Source organism: Bacillus rossius, chromosome 1 (assembly GCF_032445375.1).
Source record: "Bacillus rossius redtenbacheri isolate Brsri chromosome 1, Brsri_v3, whole genome shotgun sequence".
NCBI lineage: Eukaryota > Metazoa > Arthropoda > Insecta > Phasmatodea > Bacillidae > Bacillus > Bacillus rossius.
The window spans coordinates 240,313,665-240,336,982 of record NC_086330.1 but is presented as its reverse complement, the minus strand read 5'-3'; the positions used below and the strand labels follow the sequence as shown (position 1 = coordinate 240,336,982).

The 23,318-nt window shown below is 37.1% G+C and overlaps 1 protein-coding gene across 3 annotated transcripts in view; it reads left to right on the top strand.

Annotated features, from left to right (window-relative positions):
- Positions 1-23,318, top strand: part of LOC134527406 (protein regulator of cytokinesis 1-like) — a 165,303-nt gene that overhangs the window by 61,890 nt on the left and 80,095 nt on the right. For all 3 annotated transcript variants that reach the window (XM_063360069.1, XM_063360071.1, XM_063360072.1), the window contains exon 8: positions 266-489. In XM_063360069.1, coding sequence (XP_063216139.1) covers positions 266-489 — 224 coding nt within the window. The remainder of the gene's footprint in view (positions 1-265; positions 490-23,318) is intronic.

The window sequence follows — 23,318 nt, the reverse complement described above, 5'->3', positions numbered from 1 at the left end:
ATACTTAACCTGAACTAAAATGCTTTTCTCGTATAATATTCGCACCCCTACTTTTCAATCTTTTTTAGCATAAAATGTGGTACAATTATGCGATAAAAACACTGTATTGTACCAAACAAAATGGTTAGCACTAGAACACATGTGTAATGCCTTGGGACTGTGAATACACTTTAGCACTTTGTTTTAATGAGAGTTTTGTTTTACCAGTCTTTTTACCAAAGAGGTTTCACTATATGTAATTTGTTGGCATGGTTGTGTTTTTCAGTTAAAAAGTGAACTGACTCGGCTGGAGGAAATAAAACGTCAGAACATAAAGAAGTTTGTGGAGTACGCGAGGAGGGACTTGGAAGAGTGGTGGCAGAAGTGCCACTTGTCGGAGCAGCAGAAGCTCAGCTTCATCCCCTACCACTCGGACTGCTACACCGAGGACCTGCTGGAGCTGCACGAGCTGGAGGTGCAGAAGCTCAAGTATTTCCACCAGTCCAACATGTGAGTGACATCAATAAGTAGTATGTGGAAGCAAAAAAAAAATATGTTGTGTTTTAGTGCACAGTCATATAATAATATGCAAGATTGTGTATGAAATAAATTAAGTGGCGAGAGAACTATGCCAGCTATTGGAATGCCAGAGATTGACTTTCTTTATTTCTTTCAGAAACTAGCGTAATACATAAAATGTTTTTTAAATACACTAGAGTCCCCTTATAGCGAGGTGTCACGGTTCCGGGTTTGATCCTCGCTATAACCGTGTCCTCGCTATAACCGAATTGGACAAATTTTGGCCCCCCAAAAATAAAAATAAACCGAAAATAGCATAAAAATTGTGTTTAAACCTGTATAATTGGAAAATAACAGGTTATATTGACGAAATCTTAACTTCTGTGAGCAGATGTGTGAATTCTCTTTAAAACGATACCCCATAAGTACGGATGCGATCACCGATTGCGTCAAAATAACCAGAATACCCTACCACGCCACGTAAGTATAGCATCTCAGCCCGCGGCCGACGCAGCATTGTCCTGCTATCTATTGTCGACGCGGGCTGTCTGCTGGCGGCCATGTTTAATTCCTTACAAAAAAGCAGGAGTGCGGCTGCGGCAACGCATGTACGCCTCAAACGAAATAGTCGCTGGAAAACTATACTTTTTCATTTAAAGAAACCTGTCAACTTTTTTAGAAAATAAATTTGGGATTAAACTCAAACCATCACCACCCCTTTCCCGGGCAGATACCCCAACATCTGACCGAAACAAAAGTTACAAGAAAACTGTCCTAGCGATTCGGAAATAAATACAGTAGTGCCTACTAGAGGTGTAAAAGTAATGAAAAAATGTGTACCCGTATGTATTCATTACTATAACAATTAGTACTTGTTACTATCATTACGTTACTCATTACTTCTGATACCGCATAACATGCTATGTTATGTTGCAGCAACGAATCCAGTCGTATTGTGTACGCGTTCGCGTACAGTATGACGTCTCGTAAATAATAATAAATAGAATATAAATATAAACAATTAACAATATTTGATAATTAATAGTTTTTGTTAACCAAGAAACAATTAAATCTCATTAGAGCGGCTTTTTAATATTATCTCTTTTAAGATAACAAAAAAATAAACATGAAAATACGCGATTATAAAAACAAAAACATACATATTTCTAATTTGTAAAAAATACTTTCTTACGTTGTTTCTGTTCCAATCTCAAACTTTGTCTACACACGGCACAGATAACTAACGGAAGTTTGATAAAAGAAAGAAAGGATGGGATTCTATTTTTAAAGCCACGCACTTAGGTGGCAACTGCACGGCTGAAGAATGTGACAGGTGTCAACGGCAAGATGTCTAGTGGCGAGCGAGAGGGGTGGACATAAAGCAGACAAATAAAAAAAGCGCGCTTCAAGCGATCACGCCGTAAATTCCTCAAAAATACCTCGTTATAGCCGTGTTCTCGCTATTACCGTGCTCGCTATAACGAGATTCTACTGTAGATAGGGAAATTTGAAATTTTGGCTGAGAAAAGTCTGTAAAATTTTATTAGAGATTTGTGTGGACCTCCTTTTACAATTTTAAAAACTTATCCATATATTTTGGCATGATAAGTCGAGAATCATATCTTATCAAGCTCTCATTCCTTGTTGCAACCTGACTGACATTTGCTATCAGACTCCAGTCTGTAAGTTCCAGGTGACTACAATTGTCATAATAATTACCCCACTGCACAAATTTTGACTCCAGAATATGTCAGTTCATCAGGGTGGCCACCAGCCATGAATTTGGTAAAAGCAGGAAATACTCATAAATTTTCATTATCTGTATTTTTTAAAAAAAAAAAAAAAAACAATGGAATTGTTGCCGGGAATTTCATATATTGTAGCATTGCAGAACCCTGCCCTCTGAATTAAGTAATTTTCTTTTAAACTTCTTTCTGTATAAGTAAATATAAATAAGTCAATGTTTTTAGAGTGGTGTGTATATTATGAGACAGTAGAATCAGACGTTATGGCTATTAATATATGTTAATTTCGCTTGCTATGTGTTTTAAGAAGGTATTTTGTATTTTAACAGACGTTTTTAATCATTACTATTTTTTATGAAATTATTCACAAATGAGCCGTTGTACTAGATTTTTACCTGTTTAGGCCTACTTTTTCAGGTTATTTCGAAATAATTTTAATTTGGTAAAGTAATTTGTATTATAATTGCTATTTGTAGTGTTCATTAACGTGTGGAATGATTCAGGGATAGAAAGAGAGGCATGAGAGGCCTGTAAGTGTAAGTGAGAAAGGAACAGTGCTTCCCCGACAACCGAGATAAAGACGGTGATTCCCCCCCTGCATGGGAACTGAGTGATAACTGCTGTCTCACGGTGTGGGAGAGAGAACGAGAATGGGAGTCCCCGATTTCGAGGTGAAATTGAAAAGAGACTGATCAGGGGAAGCCCAGAGTTCTGTATGTAAAAGATTTTTTCATGTGTTGTAACTTGCTCTGTAATTGGCTGATATCTGTAAGAGTGAATGAAGCGTGCATGTGATTGGTCGGTGAGGTCATGTGACGTCTACTCCCTGCGTGGAGGAGACGAGTTCATGAGATCACCAGTCGTCTGTCGATCGCTGCCAGGCGAGGCCGCGTTTCGGCGGCTCGCTGTTTTTTCGCTTGGTTTTGGCCGTGTTCTAGGCCGCACATATTTCGGATAGTTTCCTTATTGAAGGACTTAATCGACGTTATTATTTTATTATTTAAATCTCATCAAGTGAACTGCGGGCAATTTTCGACGGGTAGACGTATGTGTGAAACGAGTGAATGAAACATTGGATTCGTTTTTTGTGCATTATAATTTCAAAGAATAAAACAACTAAAATCGACGCTTAAAAATCTTTTTATTATTGTAAGTAACGAACCGTTACAATTGGCGCCCGGCCGCGCGGCTTGAATTTGGACACGACCCTGAGATTAAGACGAACATTTCGGCAGCAGAGAAGAAAATATAAACATTCTCAAAACAAGTTTGCGACTACGATAACCTCAAGTAACAACAATCTACGACAAATAGTGAACAGTTTAGAAGAAAACGGCAAAGTGTTTCGAGAATTATCGGCGCAGCTGAGCGGCGAAGGCGGTTTTTCTTCGCGACGAGAGTCTACGAGCTGCTTCAGCGAGTGAAGTGTTCCAGAGAAACGACGAAAAACGGTACTTCGAGGGACAGAGCGACCCAAGGCACCGTGGGACTTCAGGCCTGTCGCATCGCGGGACTTCGAGATCGTCACTTCGCGGGACAATGTGGGATGAATCGCCGAAATAGCAAGTGGAAAATTTAAGAAAACTGTATTATTTGTATTGGTTTTGAAAATTTAACTTGTATTTGTGTAAAATTTGGTAATTTGTGTATGTCAACATGGATAACGCTAGTACCAACAGCAGCGAATCAGATTTCATGGGTTTTCAGGAAAATAGAGAAAATTCCGAACAGTCTAATCCAAATTTGGAAACAAGTCTAATTGAACAGGATTTTTCATGTCAACAGGAAAAACCTGTAAACATGGAACATTCTGCCGAAAGTAAACAGAGAACAGATCCAACTGTTCATAGCCCAGTTAAGGTTATGGGGGGGTCAGACCAAATCATGCAGTTACTGTTGTCAATACAACAGCAAATGGAACAGGGACATCAGAAATTAATACAGGGACTACAGGAGCTCACACAAAATTTTTCACAAGGACAACAGGAAATAAAACGGGAATTGTCACAGATGAAGGATGAAATTATTGAACAGGTAGCTACATGTACAAACAAAGTAGGTGAGAGTGCAAATAATGTGACAGAAATGCAAGTGGAAAGGGAACTAACTAGTTTAGGGACTTGTGAAATGAAAGTGATAGTGTCAAAAGAAAATGTAGAATGTATTGGGTATGATGTACACAAACATGTAGACATAGGGAATACATGTGAAAAATTCCTAGATGAGGGAAACAGGAAATGTTTGGACGATGTGGTTGAAAAAATTAGTAAATGTAGAGTTAATGGACATGTGAACAGGTTTTTGTGTAAACAGATGAGAACAGTAGAAATTGAAATGAAAATGTTCTCAGATAAACTTAAAGATGAGTTTACTGAGGAAGTGATCAGTGAATTGAGTTTGACAGATTGCGGAGAAATGATAAAGGGGAAATTTTGTCAAAATGTAAGCAGTAATGTACGAAGATGTGGGTTGTGTGCATTGAATAGTGTACAAACTAAAAATTTTGCCCTGATCCATAGGAGAAAAACTGTGAAAAATGGTCAGAGGTTTTGGGTGTGGAAGCATGTGTACAAAACTATCGCCGAGATAGTAAACAGTTTTTTGTTCTGTTCAAAGGCCAAAGAAAGGCATGATAAATGTAAAGGAGTGATGCAAAATCTGGAAACAGTGTGTGTAGACTTGTATAGCCCACTGCCAAGATGGAAGGGTAGAGTCAAAACTAGCTTTGTTGTTTTTGATGTTTTTTAAAATTTTGCCAATTGTGCCATTTTTTATTTATTTTTAATGTTTTCAGATTTTTTTATTCTTTGAGTTGTGTACTTTTTAATAATGTTGTGTATTTTAAGGGTTTTGGTATTTTTTGATGAATGGTTATAGTATAATATAGGAATTTACAAATAAGATTTATGACAGCAAATTTTTACAAGATTCTTAGAGAGAAGGAAGATAAATAATTAAGTTAATGTGAATATTTTCTGTTTTGAAACAATAATAGTAATAATGGTATGAATTCTTTTTGAGGAGACAGTTACTAAAGATTATGTGAAGAAATGCTTTATATTGTGAGAATTTCATTGCACTTGGGTAATGTTAGGTTTGTTTAATGTTGTGTCATGGGAAGATGTTAACTAAAATTTATTATGAGTTTTTTTTTTTTTTTTTTTTTGGGAAAAACGATATAATTTTGAAATGATTAAATATTTTAAATGAAAATGCAACATATTGGTAATGCTAAATATTTGTTTTGGATTGAATAACAGGGTGTCAACATCCTATATTAAAGGTATGAAATGTAATGCTAAACGTTAATGAATAACAGTCGTCAAGTTTTGAAGCTACAGAAGCAGTTGTGTGTTCATGATGGCCAGAGTTTAGGTGAATTTTGGTATTGTCCTAAATAATGCAGCAAAGGTATTTTTCTTGGTGTAATGTGTTTTGTGAGGCAGCTGGGGGGCCAGGAGATTAATTTGAAATATGTTTCCGGCATGGAGTCCGATGTTTTTTTTTTGCAAGGGTGAGTCCCTTCTCCTTGGTCGCTCCCACCCCTCATCAAGGTTAATTTTATGTGCTGTTGTTGCTGAGAAGGGAGATATTGTTTGAAACCTGAGGAAAGAAATTAGTTCATGTAATTTGTTTTTGAAGAATAGAAGCATACGTCTGAATCTTAATGAAGTGTTTGTCATGCCATGACTGTAGAAATGTCAACTTATGGTTTTATGGAAATTTAAGTAAGGTATGTAAAGCTTAAAATTTTGACAAGTGCAGTGTATATTTGTGTATAGCTTTGTATTATTTTTTGTTTTAAATTTCAGTAATAGGTTAGCCGAGCTGACTAGCAGCTAAAAGGGTTGTAATTGAGCGCCCCTTACCTTTCGGCTAGCTCAGGAGCTAGGAATGATTGAGAAAGAAGTTGGAGGAAAAAGAACTGTATTTTTTATGTGTGATGATAATGATGTTTTTGTGTTTTTTATATTATGATTAATGAGAATAGAAGATGTAAGTGAATAATGTCAAATGAAAATGCAGTATGTTGATACAGAATTAAGTTAATGTGTATTTGGTGTAAATGCTATGAGGTGTAACATTTTAATAAGAAAATTTGAATATGATGAGTGATAAGGTAGTGTGTTATAAAAAAGTTTTAAAATTTCAATAACTAATTTAATGTGTTTTAGAGTTGTCTTTGTTGTGGAAAGTTTGCTACGAGTTTCAGTGTCTTAGGAAGTTGATGAATCTGTTTAGAAGTTGTAGTTCCTGGGTTACAAATGTTGAGCAGACTAGTTCCAATTTTGAAATAAGTGTTGTCCAGTGTTTGAAGTTATGATGGAGCTATTGTGAAGATACTTAGAAGAATTTTAGAAGTTGTTTTTTTTTAATGGAATTTAGGAAAATTTTGTGTCAACAGTTTTGAAGCGATAATGTTGTCAATGTTTTGTTGGTGCAGTTTGAGGAGTAGAGGAATTGGTTGATTCATAAATGAAAGTGAGGGGGTCCTGGTAATAGAGGAGTTATCCATCGTCGTGCAGTTGTCGTCTTGAGAAGGCGATTGTTGTTGTTCATCGTCAATTGGGGTTAGATGTGCCAGCTAGTGTCGAGGTGCTCCACAGCTGAAGTAGGTTGTCGTCGAGATTGTTTTTGTCGTCGAGATTGTTTTGTCGTCGAGATTGTTTTTGTCGTCGAGATTGTTTTCAGGTGGTCAGAGGGACGTAATGCCTGCAGTCCTTGTTACAGCTAGAGCAGCTGAAATAGTTATGTCTTCGAGATTTAAGTTTGTCGGAGTTGTTGCAGTTTGTGTAGAGGTGTCCACAGCTGTTCCAACCAGAGTTGAGATGTGATAGGAAGATTCTTCGTAAACCAGGGAACACTACTTGAAATTTGTGAAGAAATTAATTTTGAAACTACTTGTATTTTGTATTAATAAAACTAAGAGAACATTAGGGATGAGGATTGTTGACTGTACCAAAACTGAAATATCAATTTTAAATTTAACAGAAAATTTGTATTAATCTTTGTAATTTATAAAAATAATTGTTTTTGAATTTCTTTTATAAACAAGAGTGTAATGACAGGATGCATTTATGTCTAAAGAGGTTTTGAATGTATTTTTGTACAGGTTAATTTTTCACTTTTGTAACTTTTCAATTAAATGTAGTGTTAATTTAATTGAAAAGTTGGGGGGGTTATGTAGCATTGCAGAACCCTGCCCTCTGAATTAAGTAATTTTCTTTTAAACTTCTTTCTGTATAAGTAAATATAAATAAGTCAATGTTTTTAGAGTGGTGTGTATATTATGAGACAGTAGAATCAGACGTTATGGCTATTAATATATGTTAATTTCGCTTGCTATGTGTTTTAAGAAGGTATTTTGTATTTTAACAGACGTTTTTAATCATTACTATTTTTTATGAAATTATTCACAAATGAGCCGTTGTACTAGATTTTTACCTGTTTAGGCCTACTTTTTCAGGTTATTTCGAAATAATTTTAATTTGGTAAAGTAATTTGTATTATAATTGCTATTTGTAGTGTTCATTAACGTGTGGAATGATTCAGGGATAGAAAGAGAGGCATGAGAGGCCTGTAAGTGTAAGTGAGAAAGGAACAGTGCTTCCCCGACAACCGAGATAAAGACGGTGATTCCCCCCCTGCATGGGAACTGAGTGATAACTGCTGTCTCACGGTGTGGGAGAGAGAACGAGAATGGGAGTCCCCGATTTCGAGGTGAAATTGAAAAGAGACTGATCAGGGGAAGCCCAGAGTTCTGTATGTAAAAGATTTTTTCATGTGTTGTAACTTGCTCTGTAATTGGCTGATATCTGTAAGAGTGAATGAAGCGTGCATGTGATTGGTCGGTGAGGTCATGTGACGTCTACTCCCTGCGTGGAGGAGACGAGTTCATGAGATCACCAGTCGTCTGTCGATCGCTGCCAGGCGAGGCCGCGTTTCGGCGGCTCGCTGTTTTTTCGCTTGGTTTTGGCCGTGTTCTAGGCCGCACATATTTCGGATAGTTTCCTTATTGAAGGACTTAATCGACGTTATTATTTTATTATTTAAATCTCATCAAGTGAACTGCGGGCAATTTTCGACGGGTAGACGTATGTGTGAAACGAGTGAATGAAACATTGGATTCGTTTTTTGTGCATTATAATTTCAAAGAATAAAACAACTAAAATTGACGCTTAAAAATCTTTTTATTATTGTAAGTAACGAACCGTTACAATATCACTCTCGCAGACAATATTTCTGCTAGTTTTTTCAGGATATGTCAAACCCAGACTTTTGATGATATTAGAATTTCATTTCACTATAACAAAATGCCATTAATAGTTTTTACCATTTGCTAATTGGTGGCAGTTCTGCTTTAAAGTGGTTTAGTCAACTTTGATTAATTTTATGACCATGGCCATACACCAATCCCTCACTTAGCACGACTAATTCGTTCCTAAAAATGTTCGTGTTAATCGAAATCGCGTATTCTGAAGCATTAGTCCCCATAAATATAAGGCTAAATTATTTAATGTGTTCCAAGATGTGTAGGGAAGTAATCTTTACATAATATAAATGCGTAGAATAATACTTGAAAATGCATATGTCATATCATTTATCTTTTTAAGCCTACTACCGAATACGTTAGATAAAGAAAACATGGCACAGTGTAACGGGAGATAAGTGGTAACATATTTACCATCAGTCAGCAGGTTGGCTTGCCCGCCCAGGCGTGACCTTCAACACGCGCGTGCGTCTGTCTGCCTGCTGTTGCAAGCAGCTGGATCCTTTGTTATTACGTTTAAAACTTAACAAAATTAAAACACTTTTATGAAATTAAGAACCGGTTTTATATAACTTTAAAACAGACAGCCATATGTAAACATTTAATTTGTTATGCACACCTCTTATAAAAGTGGCTATGTAAACAAATCAGTTAACAGATAAACAGATTTAGATTTTCCCTAGAGCACAAACATAACATTAAAATATGTACAATATGTATGCATCAACGGTACGGCCTGGTCTGCAACCGGGCATCAACGGTACGGCCTGGTCTGCGGCCGGGCATCAACAGTACGGCCCGGTGTTTGTTTATCTGCGTGCGCATTTCTTTCCCCTCGCATTCCAAACCACTCTTCCCCCCTCGAATTCCATACCTGACGTCGCGTCGTTTCCGAGATTTTTTTTAGCCTGTGGCGATTTCGTGCTAACTGAAATTTACAGACGTGCTATTCGAGACTAGGGCAGTTAAATTTACATCGTGCTAACTGAATTCGCATCAATTGAAGACGTGCTATGCGAGGGATTGGTGTATTGAAAATTGGTGGCTGATCATCAAACAATTCAATATATTTATGTCCTTGCACATTTGCATCTTCAAGATGGGGGCAGTGTTATTTTACAGAATGTTTTAGGCTCAGACAAGGGCCTGTCACTAGATAGGGCCTATGATGCACTTAATGTACACTATTGATTCATCGGTACCAACATCTGAATGTCATTCATTATCAGAGATAATTGTAGATATATTTTTAATATGATTTGTAAATATACTGTAATTTTATCTTCGTAATGTGGTTATTTTAACTTGTATAACATTTTAGTGTTGAGGAAATTATTTTGAAAATGTTTTTAAACATAGGCGCTTATCAACATAGGTTGGAGACCTTGATTTTTTTAATCACAATTATGAAAAGACAGTTGTTTGCACATGCCTGTCTGATGTATTTAAAATAATAAATAGAATGCATAACTATTAAATAATATGTAGCTTCTTTAATGTAAAGGAATCGGGAGACCTTGATTAACATTTATTTTTAAAAACTAACATTTATGTTAATTTCTGTGAGCCTAAGTGTATTTTAATTTAACAGTTGATTCTTTTAAGGCAATAATTGAAACAACTAGGATAACTTAATATGCTTTAAAACTATCAACAAACACAACCTTCTAATAAAATCTATATTTGTCATGAATATCAAGAGACAGAAATAAAAATTAGGTGATATTTATTCAAATATATATTTATTCAAATATATATTTATTAAAATTTATAAATGAATAAACTTACCCTACTGAAAGTGACCTAGATCCTCATATTCTTCACGACAAAAATAAATTTATTTTCTTTGTATGCTGTATAGTTGGTAGTATCAGAATCATTAGTGGCTGATTTCAGAGAGAAAAAAATAGGTATTCATGTTTAACATGGGAGTGAAATTTCTGTTTTCTTCTATATTCCTTGGTTTAGGAATAGAGTGAATATATTTTAAATACATACAAAGGGCATTTAACTTAGTGATATGTTAATTTACCTTTAAAAAAAAAAATTCCAAAATTTTTATTTATTGAATTTTGTTATATAGCTTCCAACCAATTTAATGGTATAAATGATGCAATAATGCCCAGAATCTTCTTTCCTTTTTTAGTTTGTACAGACGACGTACCACAGTGGAAAATAGTCGTAGTTTGTGAAGATTGTAATTTCGCCAAATGCTGTTAGGAAAAGTAATGCAGTAGACTCCTGATTTTCCAGGTGCGGATTAAGGATGCCTTATTTCTATAAGTTATGAACACAAAAATAATTTATGACTTTTTTTCTGTGCAGGCAGAATGGCAACGCACTTGTGTAGCATTAAATACAATGCAATAAATTAGTAATGCAACAAATTAATAAAGTGGCAAAACATAAAACAATATTTTGCTCTTTCCTCAATAGCTATTCACTTCGTTTATTGTATATGTGTTTCTGATGATGCCAGAGTTTCAGCCAATTTTTGTATTCTGCCATTTCGCATGTCAGCAGCAGCTGGGGAATCTGGAGAGTAGTGATGTGTCGTTCGTGAATGATTAGTTCAAGACAAATGAATCTTTGTGCGAACAAAATAATGTGATTCATTTGGTTATTTGAGAGTCAATTCCTTAGAAGGTGAACATGAGTGAGAAGAATGAAACTGCAAAAGAACAAGACGAGAACCGACCACACGGCCAGTTTGATTCCTTTGGGAATTAATCATAATGTCGGGAGTCAGAGTAATCAGTAATTGAAACACAATTCACGTATTCACAAGAGCAAATGATACTTATAAAAGAAAATAGGATATTAAAAGTATCTACACCTGACAATGTCAATGGTTAAGTAGTAGTTAAAAATTTATTTTTCACATACACAAACACAAACTTTGGAAATAAAAAACTAACAATCCATGTGAACAAAAATAACAGGGAAAGTAACAACAAAATAATGCACCACACGTACCATTAATGAGTTAATTACTTCAAATTACTTGTACTGGCTTTTTAGAGCTGTCCTAAAACATTGTTGTTGCTTATAAAGTTTTTAAAAATATAAATAATAAGTATCATATAAAGAAAAATAACTAGTTTTCTGCGAATACTTTTTTTTATTTGAATCGAATTCAAGAATTCAGTTAAATTTTTTTTTGCAAATCTAAAGAGTCAAAAAAATTGATGGCAAACTCAGTTAAAATAATGATAAATTTGTAGTGGAAAACTGTAAAAATCATATATTTTTTAGGAACCATATTAGCGTGGTTTAAAATACAGGAGAATCCCGTTATAGCGAGCACGGTAATAGCGAGAACGCAGCTATAACGAGGTCTTTTTGAGGAATTTACGGCATGATCGCGTGAAGCGCGCTTTGGTTATTTGTCTGCTTTATCTCCACCTCTCTCGCTCCCCACTAGACATCTTGCCGTTGACACCTGTCACATTTTTTAGCCTTGCAGTCGCCACCTAAGTGCGTGGCTTTAAAAATAGAATCCCGTCCTTTCTTTCTTTTATCAAACTTCCGCTTGGCTTTAAGGCCAAGGTATGCTCGACTCAAATAAACCAAGCCTTTAATATACATATACTTGTACGCATTTCTTATTATTTAGAAAATAGACAAAATCTATTTTTTCCCGCTATTAAACATAACAATGTGCCTTTTTTTAAATATAAATGCTCTTAATTAATTTGTTGGGACATTTTCATTAACGAATAATAACATAACTATGTTAGGCCAAAAACGTCAGAACCCTCTTTATACTTGTTGCTAATTGATCGCGTTAATAATACACAAATATTTATAATCTTGTTTGGGATTATTTCAGTCGTGACACATTTACAAACACGTCACGTTATTTATTTTATTATCTGACAAATAGTAGGCACTACCGTATTTTATTTCCGAATCGCTAGTACAGTTTTCTTGTAACTTTTGTTTCAGTCAGTTGTTGGGGTATCTGTCCGGGAAGGGGGTGGTGATGGTTTGAGTTTAATCCCAAATTTATTTTCAAAAAAAGTTTACAGGTTTCTTTAAATGAAAAAGTATAGTTTTCCAGCGACTATTTCGTTTGAGGCGTACGTGCGTTGCCGCACTCCTGCTTTTATGTAAGGAATTAAATTGTCGCGCTACACTAGCGCTGCCTGTTTGCAACATCCCAAACCAACATGGCCACCAGCAGACAGCCCGCGTCGACAATAGATAGCAGGACAATGCTGCGTCGGCCGCAGGCTGAGATGCTATGATACTTAAGTGGCGTGGTAGGGTATTCTGGTTATTTTGACGCAATCGGTGATCGCATCCGTACTTGTGGGGTATTGTTTTAAAGAGAATTCACACATCTGCTCACAGAAATTAAGATTTCGTTAAGATAACCTGTTATTTTCCAATTATACAGGTTAAAACACAATTTTTATGCTATTTTCGGTTAATTTTTAATTTTTGGGGGCCAAAATCTGTACAATTCGGTTATAGTGAGGATCAAACCCGGAACCGTGACACCTCGCTATAACGGGACTCTAGTGTACAATTCTGCCTAATATTGTAGTCACGTGTATTTACAATTTAATGGAAGTATTGAAAATTTTAATAGTATTCTTGCGGCAAGAATATAGTGTGAAAAAAATTACTGGTAGATGTCTACAATGGTTCCAAGAGTGTTATATTATTTTTGCAGAAAACCTTTAAGACATATTGTAATTAAAATGATGATGCAAGTTAGGAATAAAAAATTAATAGAAAGTTGTAATATGATACTAAAGCCTATGTTTAAGTTTTGTGTGAGGTTTATTCTATTCATATACTTTTGGTTATGGTCTAAATATCGGGGTGCGAGGCTTATTTGAGTGTATTACAATCGTTCCTTATGAGGAGTTTGTGATTCAAGTGTTGAGGTTAGGTTAATTGTTACAAATGCTGTGATATTGTGAAAGTGATTAGTTAAGTTACCGTATTTGCTCGCGTAAAGGTCCCGCCCGCGTATAGGTCCCCCCCTCCTTTTTTTGTAATATTTTTGAGAAAAAATTTAAAAACCTGTTTTTCTGGGTTTAACTAAGGGCAGGGCAGCTTGGCATGCATCAAACAGCAAGCCACGTATTGTGAGCGGCGGGAGGTGATTTTGTAAGCGGCAGTGATACAGAGACTGGTATTATAGTTTGTCCGTTCTCAGTAGGACTGTCCCTCCTGTCGCGTCGCTGCCTCCCCCAACCACCCTCATTAGAACAAAGACGCACGAATTGCCCGTTGTTCCGCCAGCTGTTTCATTTAATAAAAATTTAATTGGCGTTTAAATAAGTTGTGGAGGTATTTCATTTTGCTTTTATTAAATGTTAGTTTTTCATATCTGAAAAAAAAAAATCTATTTTTTTCCTCCAAATTAGCGTATAGGCCCCCTCCCCTTTTTTGGAGTTGAAAATTTGGAAAAAAAGGGGTACCTTTACGCGAGTAAATACGGTAACTTAGCTATATTAAAAATTCTGAAATATTGTTTGAACAGTTGGTTAGGAATCACCAATATAATTTAGCCAACTTAAACTAACCAAACATCATGACTATTTAGTAGTGTATTTAATGAAGATCACCAACAATTAACACTATTTAAAAGTAAATCTAATGTAGGCAACCTAACCTAAACAACCATCCACACTATTAGGTGTTTTTAATGTACCTAACATAAGCACTCTTTATAATGGTTTATTACTGGTAAACTACTTAAATCACAATGCCCTCTTAGATATGAATTGGAAAACATGTCAAGAAGTAAGAAAAGAAGCATTTTGGAATTTTTATTATAATATTAGCAGAAAAGTGGTTCTCCTTTGTGATTACTGTGTCTAATTTTTTTAACTTAACTGTTTGCTACGATTCATTTAGTTTTTTTTTTTTTTTTCGTAACCATATAATGTTTTTACTCTCTCTGAGTTTAGTATATGGATAGTAAACAACTAGATATACATGTTATTAATTTAAATTAAGTTTAATTTTTGTTTATTCTCTGTTTAATACTTGCAGTTTTCAAAAAGGATGTTAATTAGTTTTTTAAAAATGATTTAGCGTAACAGTGGAAATAAGAGTCAGGGAAAATTATCTGGTCAGGGAAAACCTGGAAATGTCAGGGAATTTCATTTGAGATTTTGTGTAGCTACCCTGTAGAAAGTTAAGGGAATTATTGTATTTATTAATTTTTTTTTTTAAATTTTAATAAGGGGTTTCCTTGTGAATTTTTTTTATTATTATTATTAAGTGTAATTTGTAACAAAATTACGTTTGTACAATAATTCTCACTAAATTCTCACTAAAACCCATGTTTGCTAACTTGTCAAGAAGAATTGTATGATTAACTGAGTCAAAAGCTTTAGCAGGATAAAAATAGCCGGCCAATTAACAACTGTATTATAGATAGGATTAAGGAAAGATATTAAGTTGTTAGAAGTAGTTATTCCGGCTCTGAATCCATTTTGATAATTAGACACTTTATTTTATTTTTTAAGTTTAAAAATATTTTTTTTTCAAAAACTTAGAGAAACCACTTAGTAAGGGTATGGGATGGATTTAATTTAGAGCCATTTTTGTGGATGAGGATTTTTTGGCAATTTTCCATTGATTTTAAAAAAACTTTAGAATTTAAACTGGATTTAAATAAATGTCTTAAAAGAGGTACTAGTATGTTAGAGCAGCCTTTTAGAATAAACTTAATGCCATCTGGACCATAGACCTAGAAGATTTGAGAGCTTTGATACCCCAGAGAAGAACGCTTTCAGAAATGGAAGGTATTGATATTGTTTTTGTTGGTAAAAGGTACATGGGGATAGTTACTTGATTTCGCATAAACACTGGCAAATACTAAGCAATAAAAACCCTTGGATAGTAATACAAGATCATTTGAAATGTATTGTTAATTTTTAATGAAATGTCTTTATTATTGCAATTTTTCATAATTTTAATAGAGTGCCAAAAAAGTTTTGGATTATATTTAGTATTACAGTAGAACCCCTCATATCCGACCTTCCCACAACCGACTTCTCCGGGTATCCGACCTAGTCTCCGTGATTGGCGAGCCTGTTCAGACTTGGAAAAGTGACGCATCTACATGTTTTCATGTCGCAAACTGTCAGTTCAGCTGTGATTGTTAGTGTAGAATGTGCTCGTAACGTCAATACTGTTTGTGTTTATTCATGACTACGCATAGCTTTATTGTGGGGTTATGTGTGTGACAATGGCAACTCAAAAATGTAAACGTGTTTCTGTTCTCTGCAAAAACTTGACGTGTTACAAAGATTGAACCAAGTATGAGTCTGTTATTAAGCTAGCTTCTGAGTTGGGTGTAGGGGTGACTACGGTAAAAGATTGGAAAAAGAACCTTAAAGATTTGGAAGTATACTCAATGATAGTTGAGACAGATCATGCTTTAAAAAGTAGAAAAATGTTGAAAAAACCAAAACTTGAACTTATGGATGAAGCATTATGGGTTTGATTATGTCAGGAAATGCGCAAGGGAACGCCTTTGTCAGGCCCCATCGTAAAGAAAAAAGCCATAAAATTATATGAAAAGTTGGGAGGTGATCTAGAAAAGTTTTGCGCTAGCGAAGGGTGGCTTCATAAATGCAAGCTGCATCATGGCATACACATGTTATAATTGCGGGGGGAAAACTCTCAGCGGATGATTATGCTGCTGAAGAATTTGTACAAAAATATGAGCAGTTGGTTACAGAACAGAATCTTGTACCTGAAGAAGTCTACAATGTAGACGAAACAGGCCTAAATAACAAAATGCTTCCAAAATCTACTCTTGCTGCTCAAAATGAGCCTATGTTAGGAACAAAGCTTGCTAAGTACAGACTCACAATTGCAACTTGTAGCAATGCCAATGGATGCCAAAAAATACCATTGTTCATCATAGGAAAGTCCAAGAAGCCAAGACCATTTAAAAATCTAAACATGGCAACACTTCAAGTTTACTATCGGAATTAATCATCTGCTTGGATGGATGCTGCATTGTTTAAGGAGTGGTTTTTCGATGAATTTGTCCCTGCAGTAAAAAAAAAAATGAAATAAATAAAATATAAAGTCTAAAAACTTAGCTGATCATTCTGTTTTGCTCTTAGATAACGCTCCCAGTCGCCCCTCTGGATGTGAACTAAAGAAAGGAAACATCAAGGCTATATTTTTACTGCCCCATATGACACCTGTAATACAACCCATGGATCAAGGCATCGTTGAGTAGTTAAAAAGAGAAGGTACAGAAGAAAATATGTCAGCTCTCTGATGGACAAAACAGAACAAGGATGTAACCTTTTGGAGGCAATGAAAAGTTTAAATATCAAAGACGCTATCTGCACCGTTGCTGCAGCTTGGGACAAAATTAATCAAACCACCATCCGAAGACTTGGAAAAAAAAATTGGCCATCATTGAAACAAGAAGACCCTGAAACTGATCATTAGCCGACCTTGACAGAAACAGACGTTGAGACAGACACAACAGAAACATTACAAAATATACAAGTTGTTGAGGCTGATGTTTCGGAAGTTACCAATGAAGATCTCGACGACCAAATCATTTGCTGTTGTGGAGAACAAAGCCGAGGAAGAAATAGACTCGGATGAAGACGAAACAGCCAGTGACAACGTAGTGAGTCATTCTGCTGCTAAGGACGCCTTTGAAGTTATGCTGAAATTCATCAAGCAACATCCAGAAGCAACGCCAATGGATTTATTGTGGGCAAACAAGTAGAGGGACACTTCCACAAAATCAAGATTGACAGAAGTGAAACAAAAATCCATTACAGTATTCTTTAAGTAAGGTATGCTTCCATAGTATACATCTTCTCATTTATAATTTAACAACAGTAAATGTTTGAAATGTATACAGCAACATTTTTACAAATAAAGTTGTACAGTAGAATCCCTCTGATGCGACCCCTCACGGTTTCCAGAAAAACGGACTTATCAACGGAATGGTCGCAATAGAGAATTCAGGCCAATTTGTACCCCCCTTCCCCCCCCCCCCCCAAATATATCCAAATACATAAAAAAATCACTTTTGTTTGCATAGATTTCATAATCAAATAGTCTATGGTGTAAAATAGACAACTTTTTTTAAATTCGTATTACAGTATTTAAATAGCATGATGTCTCCCAGAAGAAACGATACCCTAGAAAGCAATATTAGAGCTCCCTTTGCCGAGAAAAAAAAATTTCAACACAGTGCAACGTGTCCATTTTCAGCATCTTTGTAAAGAAAAATCTGACGTTTTAGTGTTGAAATGATAACTTTATATTAAAGGTTTACCATGTCTCTTGCGGGCTGTATTAGTGTGGCGTTTGAAAGGTTGCGTTCCGTGACACAATAGCAATATGTACGTGACGGGTGGTCTGGCGGTGCTTATCGCTCTGGTTCGTCCGGCTGACATGCAGGAATGCGAGAAGTAGGGTAAGTATAGGAGGGGAGGGATGTGGACGGGTAAGTAAGTAGACATCTGTGCATTGTGATTTTTCCGTTCGAATCTAATTTAAAAAAAATTCACGAGTTTCGAATTTTTTTTCGAGTCAAATTTGAGAATATTTATTAAAATAACATAGATCATTAAAAAATTTTAACATACCACCTTTGAAAAACTTGTCACATAATTCACAGTTTAAATCAAGTAACTAAAATTAAAGTGAGACTATATTGAAGAAGCACAACCAGATTCTCAAAAATTAAAAATTATATGTCTGTAGCACTAACATAAAATCACACTAATTACTGTATTTTGTAAATTTACAGACTGGCAATCATTAGTGTGTTTGAACATTTGACAGTTTTAGTTGGTTATTTTATAAAGTGTAACATGGCTACGCACATTATTTACAGTAAAACTTATTTCCACTTTTCATGGGGTCAAAGTAAAAAAGTTTAAAAAGCAGGAAAGTGTAAATAAAGGGAAGACCATAAAAAGTATCACAGCTTACCATATTTAGCATGTTTGACTTTCAAGGATAAAAATATTAATACAAATATCACAGCATAAGGAAGTTGTTCAAAAGAAAAATAACAAATTTACCGTTTTTATCGCTTAAGCATCGCACATTTTATTCTAAAATCAATTTTGAAAATTAGTGGTGAGACCGTGGGTGCTTTTATTATGAGAAAAAAAAAGTAAAGTAATCCATAAAAACAAAACCTATTCATGGAAAGTATGTTTATTTAAAAAGTAGAGTTTGCTAAAGCACGCCAAATAATTTAAATTAATGAGTGATGCAATAAAACCATTTAATTCAATGTAAAAAAAAAAAAGAAACTGGTAACAAGAATGTGATTTGTAACTACAGTAGAACCTCGTTAATTCTTGATGGTCGGGACCGAGATAATCACGGATTACCGAATTTCACGGACTAGCTATTAAAAGCCTGGAAGGTCTTGTCAAGCTTCTCAGACACCGGCGTGCAGCTGGGTTAAGGCCAAGGTCATGTGACGTAACATCTCCCGAGGCTTACTGCACCTTGGCAGCAGATGGATAAAAAATAGTAAAGTCCCCTTTATTCATGTTGATTGGGACCTGGCAATACCCAGATAATTGAAATCCCGTAAAAAAAAAAAAAAAAAAAAAAAAACACGATAATCCGTTCACAGTAAGGGCCGTCTACGAATTAGTGTCTCGGCTTAATAAATTACGGCACTGCCTAGCCATTAGTTCACGGTCATTTACAACAGCCGAAAAGAGAAAGATAAGATAAAGATTGTGCTGACCTTGAACACACAAATTTTGGGTCCCCCCCCCCCCCCCCTCCCCGCTGCCACCCTTTTGACCAGCCGAATGCCAGCCAGACACGTCACTCACCAAGCGCCTGCCGTGCGTTGGCGGGCGGAAAGTAACTCAGCAGCACGTGAAACAACATTCAAACAAACGGGAGACGGGAAGCAGAAGTCAAGACATTCCCCTCAAGTTTAAAGAGTGACAAATGTGACAGCTGAAAGGGGGGCGACACAAAGAGTCAGTACAAACAGCGTTGCAGAGTTTGGCGGCCTACGCGATGGCTTGCAGTGCTTGCCGGCCGCCGGCCCGCGTGATGTTAATTTTAAGCCCTGACAATTTTTACTTCGTTCTTTTTTCTGCACTTTTAAATCGTCCCGGATTATCCGATTCCCGAATTAGCCGCATCACGGATTAACGAGGTTCTACTGTGTACGCATAATGATCGTGTGGGTTAACTCGGTTCCTGACAGAGCGCGCGCGTGTGCATGCAATCTGCGAGCTATCAATATAAATCTTCGACTACGTGCGCACGCTCTATACAGGAATACAGGAATCAACACAACCAAACTGGCGCTGCTTACGTTTTTATAAGCGTTATAAAGCGACTCCTGAGACGTTTAAGATGAAGTTTTTAACTTTTAAAAACGTTTATAAAACACGATTTACATATTAGATAACTTTGTAATAGGATTAATTAAGTTAGTAGGTAGTTTTATCAGAACGAAAGGCGTAAACTGCGTAAAGCAATAGGCGCGTTGTAAACAACGGAAATTTATTGCATTACATCAAATGAGGTTAAAACGGGACAGATATAAAATGGTTCAATTAACGGGAAACGGTAAAAAACGGTAACGTAAATAACGGGTTTCGCTGTATAATTTTTTGTAAGTGGAAGATGTAATCGTCCATTTACATTTCTTTTAAACATTTGGGGGGGGGGGGGGGGGGGGGAGAAGGAGGATGTCTCATATTAGTGTATCCGGGCCAGTTTTTGCAAGTCAATTTCTTGTAAAATGAATTTGATTCGAATTGACGAATCAAATATCAAAAAATTCGAACTCAAATTCGAAAATTTCGAATATTTGTAGAACTCTATAAGTAAGGGGAAGGAGAGCTAAGCTGCTGGCTGCGCACGCATCTACTCACCAGTCGCCACTGTCTGGCGACTTGTATTTTATTCACTGTCTGACGATGGAACGTAGCAAAGTTAAATGCCGACTTGGGCAGGCAGTAAGTTGTTTAGGCACTAGACCTGCGTGTCAGTTAGGCATGGTCGGGCAACAAAATTTGACTTCGGGTGGGGTTGGGTGGATAATTGTCCAAACTTTTCAGGCCCGAACAATCTCTGTCGGCCTTGAACACTACTTTGTGACTGAGCAGTGAGCATGCGCCGTGCGTACACGTGCGTGCGCGCGCGCATGTGTGTGTGTGTGTGTGTGTGTGAGGGAGGCTGGCGACCAGCAGCATCGTTAGCTAGCGAGAGTGTGACGGTAAATGTCGACCTTGACCACTTCCGCTTGCTGCAGGGCTCACTCTCTTTTATCTCGGTCTCCCCCTCCCACAAATATATTGGCGGGCAGCTCTCACCCTCTTCACCTTCTTTATCTTATCTCTCATGCACATTTTAAGTTCATAGAATCAAGCCAACAATGTTACCAAATCAAAATCCAAAAACAAATGTGTGTGTCATCAACAATTATTCACAAAACTAAACCAGTAGTGTAACCAAATCGGCGTCCAAGAAACATAGTCTAATAAGTCGTCAACAAACACTAATAAAAACCAAGAGAAATCCGAATCAACAGGCGAGAGTAGCGTATCCACACGTGAGCAAGATCACGCTAACCAGTCGCAAGACAAAGCACGGTTCCGGGACGGCAATAGACGCGCGCGTAGATGCTTTCAGGTGATGCCCACAGTTTACCGGTATTGGCTAGCGTGGACAGCCTAGAGGGGTGGTATCTATTTTTAGCCGTCCTTTGTATGCCTGCCTACTTACAGTACAGCGCTCGCCAAGATAAACGTGAACACATAGCGTCCAACAAAGTGTAACAGACTGGTTTTTCAGCCTATTTGTAGCCGCACCTACGACTGAAAACAACATAAACAACAAAGGGTTGTTCCAGTACGACCAACGGCAAAATTCGCTGTGCTACAAGAAGAAAGTCAAAAAATACGAAATAACAACCAATCCAATTTATTAATCACAATGCATACAATGCATATAATATGCATATAACAATTCGATTCCCGTGGGAATACAGGTTAAAACAATGGTGCGATAAATGAGGCAAGCTGACGACGCGTTTAAGGTAGCACATTCATATGGGCCGCTAGGCAACAACGAGAAAGAAAGAAAGAGTTTACATTTTCAATTACCGTTATGACGCGGCTTGACAGGAAGTGTCCAAAGCCATCATGGCATGCCCATATACAGCCGCAGAAAAACACTGTTACATAAGCTACCGGTAGTACTTGGCGTGAGCAAAAAACTAAGGCAAAGAATCCAGTTTAGCACTGACCTGAAGGGTCCAAGGGAAATTACAAACATTACTAAACAGGGCAAAAATAAAAAAGAGAAAGCGCGGCTAAGACGCGCAAGCAAGATCAAGAAATCATACTAATTACTGAAAATTACAGACGTTAAGTTTCACAGCTGAGTACATACCAACGCGACGCCAATCCCAAGTGACAGTCCTCGTGTCAAACGACCGGAAGACTGCGGAAAATAGCCCGGGTGCCGAGGTTTTATAGGCCGGGAACAATACACGTCAGAGTGCGCTGGTGGCGCAGCGGGGAAGGTAGGAAGAGGGGGTTAGGAGGGGGATGTCGGAGAGGAAGGGGAAAGTTAAGAGGGGAGGGGAAAGGAGGGGAAGGAACGCTAAGCAGTGCCCGCACTGCTTCAACCCCCCTCCCTAAAATGTCTGTCCGGAGAGCATGTGGATCCACACGATGAAGAAAGTTAATGACGTTTAAACTTCAGGATCGCCGCGGCGATCAACGAGATGGCTTCGGACATAGGCACACGCTACGCAGGTCTTCGGAACAGCGGTAGGCAGCAGGCAGCGGCTGATACGGAGTATGGAGTAAGAAGTTCAAATATGCAGTTGATGTTTAGCCCAGATCAAGGGCTCGAAGCAGGGCGGTCCTGCGAGTCGCAACCACCCAGGCATGGGAGGGGACTCCAGCAGGGAGCACAAAGTCACAGTGCCTTAGCAGGCTGACGAAGGGGTCAGCTACGATGTCCAGAGCCCGTCCAGCAAGGGCCAGGGGCAGCCATGGACTCACGGCGGTGCGGGAAGCACTCAGCCGGAATCAACACGGTCGCTCTCCAAGACCCAGAAGCGGCGAGACAGCATCGAGCCTCCACACGACGAGGAAGCCGCCAGGCAAGTTCATGGTAGGACGATGGGCTCTCAGGCAGGTAACACCAGTAGGGAGGAGGCGACGTACGGTAGATCCCACGGAGACGTCTCTCAGTGAGGTGAAGCTGAAGATCGCTGGCGGAAGTTGAGCACAGCAAGCAAGGGTAACAGGGAAAAAGGATAACGCTCCGAACTAAAAAAAAGAAGAAAAAGAGCCGCAACACCACGCACAAATCCGACAAATACAAAACATATGCAGATACAAATTTCAATTTTCAAACACAAGTTCCTAGGAACACGAACACGTAACAGGCCAATAGGCTAATCTCATAATAATCTCATAATAATTTTCATCTCAAGAGAACAATAATAAATAATAGGTACAACAACAAAGATATAATATATATATATATAATACTGTAACTGGATATAATACTGCCAACAACTTACAACAAACCCATAAAAAAAATTACTTAACAAAGGTTTTACCTGGGTTACGTGAGCCTTTCGAAATTTAAATTTGCGCTTACAGCACCTTAACAAAAGGGTATTGGCACCCAAAAACTTGTCGAAACAATAAGGAGGAAGTAACTTTACATTCAATTGATCAGCCAACTTAGGCAATTTAAATGCTCTACAAAGAACTAAATCCCCAATCTTATAACCATGAGGAGCTCTAGCCTTGTTGTACTTGTCAGAA